Source organism: Candoia aspera, chromosome 1 (genome assembly GCF_035149785.1).
Source record: "Candoia aspera isolate rCanAsp1 chromosome 1, rCanAsp1.hap2, whole genome shotgun sequence".
Taxonomy (NCBI): Eukaryota; Metazoa; Chordata; class Lepidosauria; order Squamata; family Boidae; genus Candoia; species Candoia aspera.
The window spans coordinates 243,702,861-243,714,937 of record NC_086153.1 but is presented as its reverse complement, the minus strand read 5'-3'; the positions used below and the strand labels follow the sequence as shown (position 1 = coordinate 243,714,937).

The 12,077-nt window shown below is 50.6% G+C and overlaps 1 protein-coding gene across 1 annotated transcript in view; it reads left to right on the top strand.

Annotated features, from left to right (window-relative positions):
• Positions 1-12,077, top strand: part of PTPRJ (protein tyrosine phosphatase receptor type J) — a 110,872-nt gene that overhangs the window by 80,758 nt on the left and 18,037 nt on the right. The window contains exon 9 of the mRNA XM_063289368.1: positions 11,356-11,613. Coding sequence (XP_063145438.1) covers positions 11,356-11,613 — 258 coding nt within the window. The remainder of the gene's footprint in view (positions 1-11,355; positions 11,614-12,077) is intronic.

Sequence of the window (12,077 nt, the reverse complement as noted above, 5' to 3'; positions counted from 1 at the left end):
CCCTATCGGTCACCAAGCGGGAGGGGCAGCCGTGTAGGCGATACACGTGTACTAGGAACAGTTTTGCCAGCTGTTGCGCTGACGGGATCGAGGTGCAGGGGATGAAATGGGCTTGTTTTGAGAAGTAGTCTTTGACTACCCAAATGTCATGAGTAAGGATGGCGAGCAGGGGGCTCCCATCCAGACTGTCAAGCGCATGCGTAGCACTGAGGAACTGTTCAGCCATTCAAAGAGACACAGATCGGGACCGCCTTAACCCTTGGGGGTTATATGTCTGGGTTTTTCCCACGTTTCTTCAGTTTGTTAGGATTCTTGTTAAGTACTAGTAATAAATATTAGAGACCAGTTCATTGTCTCAGTGTGTTTCCTGGTAGTTAGGACATCAATCCTAACAAACTCCTACTCCCATTGAAAGAGGGAGGAACAAGCAATTAAGGAGATACGTTTAGAAATGTCTTCAGAAAACCAAGAAATGCGACTCGCCATCCAGCAATTGGCAGCAGCCCTACAACAACACCAGCAACAAGTAGATCTCCAGATCAACACATTACAAGCTGCCATGCTACAGCAGTTACAACAACCAGCTCCGATTAACCCACAACCGGCAGCAGCAGCTCCACCAGTAATGTTGAGATCCCAGGGCAGTCTACCAGAGAAATTTGGAGGAGAAGCAGGACAGCTGAGAATCTTTCTCACACAGTGCACTATGTTCTTCGACAGCAGACCCGCAGAGTTTCCCACAGACAGAACCAGAGTCACTTTCATCCTAGGCCTGCTGAAGGGACCAGCTGCCAAATGGGCTATTCCCATGGTGGAGAACAACGACCCGATTCTCAACGACTACCAGAACTTTTTGGCAGGGTTCCGAGCACACTTTGACGACCCCATCAGAGAAGCCATGGCCAGCCGGGAAATTCGGAGGCTCAAGCAAGGTAACAAGAGGGTGGGACTCTACATTGCTGATTTCAAGTTGTTAGCAGGAGATCTGGACTGGAATGAGAGTGCATTAAAAGACCAATTCAAACAGGGGCTGGATGAGGAAATTAAGAATGAATTGGTGCGCCAGGGAACACCAGCTACTTTAGAAGCCCTATATCAGCTATCAGTGGTCATAGATGCCAGGCTAGAGGAGCTTAGGCAGATGCAGCCGGGGAGAAGCAAGACCCTCAGAGCGTTTTCAGGATTTCCAGCTCTCTCTGTAGCAGCCTCTCACAAGAGGAGCCAATGCAGATTGGGGCAAGCAGGAGACTGATTTCCGAGACTGAGAGGCAGAGAAGGAGAGAGAGAGCCCTGTGTTTCTACTGCGGAGCCCAGGGGCACATGGTGAGAGCTTGCCCAGCGAGAGACCAAGCAGCCTTAGTAAGACCCCCAGGGCAGGCAGCTGAAACAAGACCCATCCCCGCCTCTGTTTCCAATCAGGGAAACTCCGTTGGTCTCCCTCCACAGAGCTCAGCAGGGAGACCATAAATCAATTAAGGAGGGCTCATTCCGAAGATTCCAGGCAAGCCTTTTACTACTTACCAGTAAAAGTCCATGTCAACCCAGAGCACCAGGTCAAGCTAGAGGCCCTCGTGGATTCTGGAGCTTCAACTAATTTTATTGATGCGCAGACCGTACAAGACTGCAACATCCCGACCAGAGAATTACCATGCCCCATAGAAGTGGAGACCATTGACGGCCAGCCCCTCAAGGCAGGGCCGATTAGAAGGCTCACAGAACCAGTGCAACTGACAGTGGGAGACCACACTGAGTGGATCCAGCTTTATGTTACTGCAGCGCTAAATGTGCCGGTAATCCTAGGCACGCCTTGGCTGAGGATCCACAACCCGTTGATGAACTGGACTACAGGAGCAATCTCCTTCCCAGCTAAGGAATGCCAGCACCACAAGATTCAAGCCGCTCCACACTCTCCAGCAACCAACACAGTCACAGTAGCAGGGGGAGTCCACTTGCCAGCCAAGTATGCAGATTTTGCAGACGTTTTCAGCGAGCAAGAGGCCACAGCACTACCCCCCCATAGGGACTGTGACTGCACCATTGAGTTGATACCAGGAGCCAAGATTCCAGCAAGGAAACAATATCCCATGTCCCCCAAGGAGTTAGCCACCTTAAAGGATTACTTGGACTCCAATCTCCAAAAGGGGTTCATCCGACCATCTACGTCCCCAGCGTCTGCTCCTACCTTCTTCGTACCAAAGAAGCCTGACCCGTTGGCACCTGCAACCCAGGAGACACCCATGAGAGTGGTCCACGACTTCAGTTTTTTAAATAAAGAGAGAATCCTATCCTTTGCCCTTAATCTCGGATCTGCTAGATCGCTTACAGAAGGCACGCATTTTTACCAGGTTGGATCTCAGGAGTGCGTACAATCTGATCCGGGTGAAAGAGGGGCATGAATACCTGACTGCCTTCGACACCAGGTTTGGAAAATTTGAGTACCTTGTTATGCCCTTTGGCTTGTCTAATGCAGGAGCCATATTTTCCAGATTTATGAATCACGTTTTTGCTGATTTACTAGACAAGTACATGGTCGTTTATCTAGATGACATATTAATTTTCTCTGAGGATGCCACAACTCACGTAACCCATGTACGTAATGTTTTGCAAAGACTAAGAGAGAACAGGCTGTTCGCCAAGCTAGAGAAGTGTGCCTTTGATTTAACTGAAGTACATTTCCTGGGCTATATAGTATCCACAGAAGGCATATCCATGGATCCTGCTAAGGTCCAGGCAATTCTCTCTTGGCCACCTCCCCGAAATGTTAAAGATATACAAAAATGGTTAGGATTCTGTAATTTTTATCGCCGTTTCATAAAAAATCACAGTGAACGTACCAGACCATTTACACAGCTCTTGAAGAAAGGCTCAAAATTCATATGGGGGGAGAGGGAGCAAGCAGCGTTCCAGGAATTGAAGCAGCTTTTTGCTTCCCAACCACTCTTAAGGCACCCTGACCCCACGAAGCCATTCATAATGTATTCAGATGCTTCAGATGTTGCCATTGGGGCAGTGTTATTGCAATATACAAACAAGGAGGAGAATACATTGCTTCCTTGTGCCTTTTTTTCACGCCTACTCTCACCAGCAGAGAGAAACTATGATGTTTTTAACAGAGAGTTGCTGGCAATTAAAGCAGCATTCCAAGAGTGGAGGCACTGGCTAGAAGGGGCGACCTTTCCTGTGAAAGTTTGCACCGATCACAAGAATTTACAGCTTCTACAGAACACCATATCTCTCCCCCCACGCCAGATCAGATGGAGCCAGTTTTTCTCCCGTTTCAATTTTATTTCTTATGTGCCCGGGGCGCAAAACTGCTTGGCAGACGCCCTGTCTCGATCCTTTCAGGCAAAACCCCCCACTCACCAGGAAGTACAGGCTGCTATATTACAACCTCACAACTTTGATCAGCCGATGAGGGGGAGCCAAACAGAGAATTTAGCAGCAGGCAGACAAGCAGAGGACCTATTTTCAAGAGCCAGAGCTCAGCAGCAACAGGACCCATATGCCAGGGCCAGGATGGATGACCTCCAGAGGGCCCCGCAAGACACTGCCTCCCCATTCAGTGTGGAGGCAGGAATCCTCTGGCATAGTGGGCGATTGTATATTCCCCCTTCATTGAGGGAAGAAGTACTGAGACTGTGTCATGACCACCAAACGGCAGGCCACGGAGGCGTTTTCAAAACTCTCCATAGAGCTCTGAGAGACTACTGGTGGCCTAGGATGGTTGCAGACATTAAGGGGTACGTTGCTTCTTGTCACACCTGCAGACGAGCCAAGCCTCTCCCAGGGAAGCCCACAGGACTCTTGCAACCCCTACCCACCCCCAGTAGGCCTTGGGATACGATCTCCATGGATTTCATCACTGATTTACCCCCGGTCCAGGGCCTGACTTCCATACTGGTGGTGGTGGATCTTTTCACAAAGATGGCACATTTTATTCCTTGCAAGGGCCTCCCATCTGCACCAGCCACAGCGCAGTTGTTCATAGACCACGTTTTTAGGTATAGAGGCATGGTGAATCACTTGGTGAGTGACAGAGGCCCACAGTTCACTTCCAGGTTCTGGAGGGCCCTTTTCCAGTCATTAGGGGTCCAGATCCACCTGTCATCAGTGCATCATCCTGCCAGTAATGGGCAAGCCGAAAAAATTAACCAGTGGTTACAGCAGTATCTCAGGTGTTACACCACTTATCGGCAAGACAATTGGCCAGCCCTGCTGCCCATGGCAGAATTTACTTATAACAACTCTGTGCAGTCATCTACCCAGATGTCTCCGTTCCAAGCGCTCTACGGGGTTAACCCTCAGGTGTTGCCCACCTCCTCCCAGCAGGGAACTGTTCCAGCCGCAGCTGATTTTCTTAAAGAGCAACAAGCCGCACAGGAGTTGTTAAAGGAGCAGCTGAACAGGGCAAAGAGTGCTTACAAGAGGGCGGCAGATGCTCACAGGCAGGAGGGGCCAGCGATTGCAGTAGGAGACAAAGTGTGGCTCTCTACCAAGTTTTTGATCTCTACCAGACCCTCCAAGAAATTGGACTCTAAGTTTGTCGGCCCTTTCACTGTGGTGCAGCAGATAAATCCAGTAGCTTATCATTTACAGCTCCCACCATCCATGAAGGTCCATCCAGTGTTTCACAGAGCCTTGCTAGCCAAAGACCCTCCCCCAAGTAACTTGCGATCGCAACTACCCCCCCCCCCACCTCCAGTAATTGTGGAGGGAGAGGAAGAGTACGAAGTGGAGGAAATTCTGGACTCTAGGAGGAAGGGAAGGGGCATCCAATATTTCATACACTGGAAAGGGTATCCTGAGGAGGAGCGCACGTGGGAGAATGCCAGAGATGTACATGCTCCAGCACTGGTTCATCGATTCCATCAACTTTTCCCTCACAAACCCAAGCCTCGCATTTTACCCGAGATTCCTCTTTCGCCTGAGCAGGCCGAAGAGGCCCAAGCTGAGGAGTTTGTGAGTGTGTATTTCCCCCCGCCCCCGCCTGAAGCCTCGACTCCAGTTACAGAGGAGGTGGGGGAACCACAGCCCTCAACCTCGGGCTTGCATTTCCCAGGGGGGAGGGGGGCTGACCCTGCTAACTCTCTAGATGTTTTCCAGCAGCAGCCACCTGGCCCGGAGGCGTTATCGGATTGGGAGGGCAGCACTGCTTCGTCCTTGGAGGAGTTGTCCTTTGAAGAATTGCCTTCCTTGCCCAGTTCCCATGGGACTTTACAAGCAGATAGCACATCTTATCAAGACTCTGGAGGGGAGGGGGCTGAAATGGAATGTGAATCTGGAGGGGAGGGTGATGTCATGAGTAAGGATGGCGAGCAGGGGGCTCCCATCCAGACTGTCAAGCGCATGCGTAGCACTGAGGAACTGTTCAGCCATTCAAAGAGACACAGATCGGGACCGCCTTAACCCTTGGGGGTTATATGTCTGGGTTTTTCCCACGTTTCTTCAGTTTGTTAGGATTCTTGTTAAGTACTAGTAATAAATATTAGAGACCAGTTCATTGTCTCAGTGTGTTTCCTGGTAGTTAGGACACCAAATGACCGTTTTCTTTTGGCTAGGCGGTAAGTCTACAATGAAATCCATTGAGATTTCATCCCAAGGGCAGGAGGGTTCAGCCATGGGTTGCAGCAGCCCCTGGGGTTTGCCAGCTGGTCGCTTGGCCATTGCGCACACCGGGCAGGACGCCACATACATCTTGACGTCCTTCCTCAGCGAGGGCCACCAAAACTGTCTCCGAGTTAGGTGTAGGGTTTTCAGGAACCCGAAGTGACCAGCCTGTTTGCTGTCATGCGATCTGCTGAGGATCGTCTGCCTTTGTGAGTCAGGGACGTATAACCTTCCCTCTGCCCATGCGAGGTCCTGTTCCATAGTGACCTTGTTGGGGTTGGCGAGGAGCCAGGGGTCAGATTTTAACACCGTTGTAAAATCTGCCCGTAACCCACCTGGCATTTGGGGTTGCCTGCGCCTGGGGGCGGGTTGCGCCGGAGTTGCTTGTGAGGGGGGGGCAGGCTGTCCCCGAGCGCATCCCCGGGTGACAGCTGCCAGACCCAGCTGGGAATCAGAGAGCACAGTCCCTACAATGTCGGAGATGGGCTCCGCATCCTGGGGTAGTCGGGAGAATGCGTCTGCCAGGAAATTCTTTTTCCCTGGGATGAACTTCAGCTGGAATTTGAACCGGCTGAAGAACTGAGCCCAGCGTATCTGTTTGGGACTGAGGCGCCGGGGCATATGGAGCGCCTCGAGATTGCGGTGGTCTGTCCAGACCTCAAACGGGCAAGTCGCCCCTTCCAAAAGGTGACGCCAAGCCTCCAGTGCTGCTTTAACTCTGTCTCTGAGAATTTCCTAGAGAGATAGGCGCATGGCTTCAGGATTCCAGCGGAATCCTTTTGCAGCAGGATGGCCCCAATTGAGAAGTCAGAGGCGTCCACCTGCACCACAAAAGGCCGTTCGGGGTCCAGGTGGGATAGAATGGGCTCCGCTGTGAACAGCGCTTTTAGCCTGTCAAAAGCGGTTTGACAGGCGGGAGTCCAATTAAGCACGGCCCCTGGGTTTTTGACCTTGCGCGTCTCCCCGATGCCTTTGGTCTTTAGTAAATCGGTTAAGGGCAGGGCAATTTCCACAAACTCCCTCACGAAGGATCTATAGAAGTTCGCGAACCCAAGGAAGCTTTGAAGCTGGCACCTGATGTGTGGGCGTTCCCAGCTCAAAACTGCCTGAACCTTCGCGGGGTCCATTTCTATGCCGTTGTCAGAGATTTTGTACCCTAAGTAGTCCAAGCGCGACTTGTGGAATTCGCACTTGGACAGCTTAGCATAGAGTTTGGTTTTCCGGAGCTTAGTGAGAACTTGTCTCACTAATCTCTCGTGTTCCCTCTGAGTCGTGTAGATTAGGACATCGTCCAGGTAAACTAGTACGCCCTTGAACAGATGTTCATGCAGCACCTCGTTGATGAGTTGCATGAAGACCCCCGGGTCCCCCACAAGACTGAAAGGTAGTACCTTGTACTGGAAGGAGCCCAAGGGACAGTTGAACGCCGTTTTCCACTCGTCCCCCTCCATGATGCAAATTCTGTAGTACGCTTCGTGGAGGTCGAGTTTGGAAAATACCCTTCCCTCTGACAAGTGTGCCAGCATGTCTTTTACGAGGGGAAGGGGGTATTTGTTGGATAGGGAGGCGGAATTTAATCCGCGGTAATCTGTGCATAGTCTCAGGGTGCTGTCCTTCTTTTCTCGGAATAGGACGGGTGCTCCAACCGGCGAGTTCACCAGTTCGATGAAGCCCCTGGAGAGGTTTTTGTCCAAAAATTCTTGCAGCGCCGCCAATTCCCTCTGGGTCATGGGGTAGATTTTGGGCTTGGGTAATGGGACGTCCGGGAGCAGTTCGATTGCACAGTCCATCTTGCGATGGGGGGGTAATTGGTCCGCCTCCTCTTCTCTGAAGACGTCTGCGAAGTCTAAGTATTGCTCCGGCAGTCCTTCTTGGGGGGGGGCGTGGGTTTGGTCAACGGTCTCTGCCCTCCCCAGTCAGAGCGGAGGATTTCTCCTTTGTTGGTGCTTGGTAGACCCCGTCTTCGAATGTGATAGACCGGGTCCTCCAACTTATGCAGGGGTTGTGGCGTGCTAGCCAGGGGATCCCCAGCACCACTATGGGCTTCCCCACCAGGGTTACCACAAAGTCTATGGACTCCCTGTGGGTGCCCATTTTCAGGGTGACCTTTCTTGTACCCTGGGTGCCCGGTCCTCCCCCCCCCTGCTGTAGAGCCGTCGAGTTGTTGGAACACCAGCGGTTTAGGGAGGGGGGAGCAGGGCAGTTTGAGTGCGGCGACAATGTCTGGGTGGATCAGATTTCTGGAGCACCCAGAGTCCAGCAGAGCTTTGACCGCGATGGCTCTAGAGCCATAAGTGAGTTCTATTTGCCCTGCCAGGATGGAGCAATCTTCACTCACCCTGGGGTTGTCGTGCCCCTTCTTTACCACCTGCCCGGTGGCGCTGCTTAGGGCAGGTGGGAGGCGTTTCCCGCCGGCTGCTCCTGGGCGTCAACCACGTCCCCTGCGAGGTAGGCGTCCGCTTCCTCGTCCGGGGTCACTAGCGCTCCTGTCAGCCGTCTGGGAGGGTTGGGTGGCTTGTGCGGCGCTGTCTGTGTTGGTCTGGGCGGGCGATCCATTATCCTGTCTTTGAAGCAGTCCGCTGCCCGGTGGCCCGTCTTCCCACACCTGGCACATTGCCCACGGGCAAACCTCCATTGTCGCTCTGCGTCCCAGGTCGGGCCCGACTGCGGGACTGGTCCTCTCATGCTGGGAGGGGTCCTGTCGTTTGCGGTTGCTAGCATGAAAGTGCGCTGGGCGTGCTCTGCCTTTCTGGCCAGACAAATCCACCCATGTAGGGAGTCTGGATCGTCCCTATAGAGTGCCCATTGTAGCACTTCATTGAGGCCATCCTTGAACATGTCGATCAAGGTGGTCTCAGACCATTCTGGGATTTTGCCCGCCAGGACCTTGAACTCGAGGGCGTAGTCAGCGACCGCTTTTTTCCCTTGGCGAAGTCCTTTGAGGGTACTCTTGGCCCTTTCCTTTGCCAGGGGGTCCTCGAAGTATTGTTTCAGCGCGGCCAGGAAGTCGTGAAAAGTGGCCAGGGCTGGGGCTCCAGACTCGGACATCTGAACGTACCAGTCCGCAGCCCTGCCTTTGAGTTTTGTGGCCACTGCTGAGATTTTGGACGCTTCCATCCCGAAGCAATGTCCGTACTGGGCCATGTAGTTCCTGGTGTTCATGAGGAAGAATGACAGGTTCGTGGGGTCTCCGTCAAACTTTACGAGGAAGTCCTTGGCGAATCCCCCAACTTGCGAGACCCCCACCTGTGGGTGGTTAGGGATGACCCCCACCGGGCTGGGACCACGAAGCCCTGCAAAAGAGTCCCATGCTTGGCCCCTTCTTCTCGTGGTTGTTGATGGGGTGGGTAGGGTGCCCCGATCCCCTCTTGCCCCCTGTGCACCAGCAGTCTTTGTGAGTTCGCTCACCACCGATGCCATGGACTGGAGCATGTGTTCCAGGGCTCGTACCTTGGCTTCCAGGGTGCTGACCCTGTCCGGTATGCCAGGGTCATCCGTCCTCGGTGCTGCCAGTTGCTGCCCGATCGGCAGTCCTGCGACTCCTTGCTCGGGCGTTTGGGGGTAGTGGAGTCTCCAGGTGGTGTAAGATGTCCCCGTCCGGCATCCTGCTCCGCCGTCCCACGTGAAGAGTTGTTGGCCCCCGACTTCATCTTCTGTCAGGGCTCTCCAATCCGGGCTGGAGCTCCAGGTCTGGAACTGGGGTGCAGTGTGGGCAGGGAGGGAGCCTGTGTCCCATCTCGGGTGTGCCGACTCTAGCAGCTGTCGGGTCATCTCCTCCTCTTGCATGGCATCCTTCGCGCCTCCGGTGTGAAGCGCCAACTCCATGGTCTTCCCCGGTTCCGTCATCGCCGGTGTTTTTCTCCTGTGGAAAAAAAATTTCCCCGGTGGAGACTGGCGAGGTTCGTTTTTGTGACTCTCAGCTTTATGTCAGGCTCTGCCTGCTAACCAGTAAAGACACAGACGCTAGCGTAGGCTTAGGTTCTGGCTTTATTGAGAAAACAGAGTGCATGCCTTTAAAAAGCTGAGAGTGAGGGGAGCGTGCCGGAACGGGATTTTAATAGCCCGCGCCGGTCAGCGCTCCACCCCACCTTTTTCCAGGTGCGTCCCACAAGTCCCACCGGTTTCGTCCTTGTCAGGTGAGAGGTTGTTCATCCCCCCTGTGCCCCGGGCGTCGCCTCGATCGCCTTCCTGAACGGTAATGATTCACTGCTGGGCGATCAGGCTCTTAATCCCTTTTGACAACTCGGGCGCGCCTCTCCTGTTGTCTTGTCAATTACCTTTTGGCAACTTTGTATCTTTGTCTTCCGCGCCGCCGGCTTTGGTTGTTACTTAGTTTCCAGCACCTGTTGCTTTCTTTTTGTTTCATGGTTGCCTTTTGCCTTAATCCGCCAGGGACCCATTTCCCTGTATTGTCATGCAAGCCATTGCGATGTCACAAGCATCGCAACGATGATCATGACAATCATGTACAGTGCATGTGTACTCCAAAGCTGCATTTTCCATAAGACTGAACCTATGCTTCAAGTAGTGAAAAATACTGAAATATCTTACTGAATCAATGTCTTTCTCTATCCTATGATTTTGTTGAAAATCTCAGCAAGAGGCAGTACGTCTCTAACCCTGTTTGAACTTTGTAGCTAAACAGAATCAGGTCTGTTTAGTCCTTGGATGGTAGACCACGAGGGAATTCCAGGGCTGTAGATTAGACTGGAACACTTGAAAGAAACAGGTGCAGCCATGAAATCATCAGAATCTGAGTTCAACTCCAGTTTTTATTTTGTCATAAGGTACCACTGTTTCCTGAAGCCATGAATCTCAACCGTGCCCAGAATTTCCTATTTAAGATTCTGGAAGACCTTGACTTGCTTAGCAAGGTTATTCTTTTGAAGCGTTTCCCTTGTTTCCTTGTTCTGTAGAAAAAAGCAATGAGAGAGGAGAATGTGTTAATACAGGTATCCCACGTGTATCAATTAATGCTGGGCATTTTATTTTGCTTTCTTATGCTGGTGGGTATCCACAGAAAGACTGAGTCTCAGCCATCCTTTTCTAAGAAATGTCTGTGCATGATTAGTGGCAGCTGCCCTCCCCCAAAGCTGGGGATATGGTTGTCCCCCTACAATGACCTCTAATGTGCTCAGAAAAGAGCTGTCTCCAGGGAATTCTTGGGGTGGCATTGGGGGGAGATTATCTTGGTTTTTGTTTTCATTCTGTAATACAGCGGTTTTCAGGTTTCATCACAAAATGATTTGAATCCCCACCTCCATCCATTTTTAAGACTTACCCAGATTCCCACAAGATGTCAAGCCTTGCAGTTTTTCAACAATCTTATCTTCCCTCAAGAATACCAAAGTCATGATTTTTTTCAGGTATTTTTTTACAGTGTTATTACATGAGATATCACATAATCTTATGTAAGAATTGTGACATTTTGAAAGGATCTTGACTGACAATTTAAATTATTTTTTTAAATTTAAGGGTGGGTCTGATAGTCATCTCTGGGGGGTGAGCTAGGCACCTAGTTCCAGACTACTATGACTAATAATCCATTCTTTTTACCTGGTGGATGAAGTGGGCTTGGCTATAAATACACAATGAAAATTATTGCTATATTTTGATTGCATATGATTTAGATATATGGTTTTAATGATAAATGATTTGATGATGATGATGATCCGACAGTTGAAGACATCAAGATTCTGTGCACATGTATGTGTATGTATGTATTCAAGGACCTTTTTTTCTTTACAGAGCCTAGCTCAGTCCTCAACATCACAATTATAGATGTCAGTACAACCGTGGTCAACGTATCATGGAAAAGTCCTGATAGAGCTTCTTCTACATACTCTTATAGGATACTCATCAATGGAGAATCTGATAAAATATCCCCAACTACCAGCACTGAAATTTCAGAGCTAAATCCTGGTAGTGAATATACATTCAGCATATATTCCATAGCAGCAGATAACAAGACCAAAGGAACACTCAGGAGTATAATTCATTGTACAAGTAAGTCTCTAGAGACGTACATACTAAGGATGAGCAAATTGCTCTGTACACAGAATAAACATTTTCATACGATTTGTACATGGAGTGAAATCTGTGTGCTGTGTATGCTTTGCTCCATCTGGAAACTGGGTCAAAGATTTTATTTATTTTATTCAATGTAACAGAAGCCACTCTGGGTGGCAGAGTTAAGAATGTTGGCACATTGATAATAATAAAAAATAACAATACACAACAAGGACAAAAAGGATGGCAGCTGAGAATAACCATCAGCAATCATAATAACTCACAGGCTCACCTAACCTCCCAGTCCCTTCTGAAAGACCAGCAGCATTGGGGCCAATCTAATTTCAGGGGGATTGGGTTCCAAAGGGCAGGCTCAGTGGAGGAAAAGGGTGGTCTGCTTTGAGCATAATCCAAAAAGCATGTATTCTTGACTGAACAAAAAGTATTCAGATAAGTTGGAT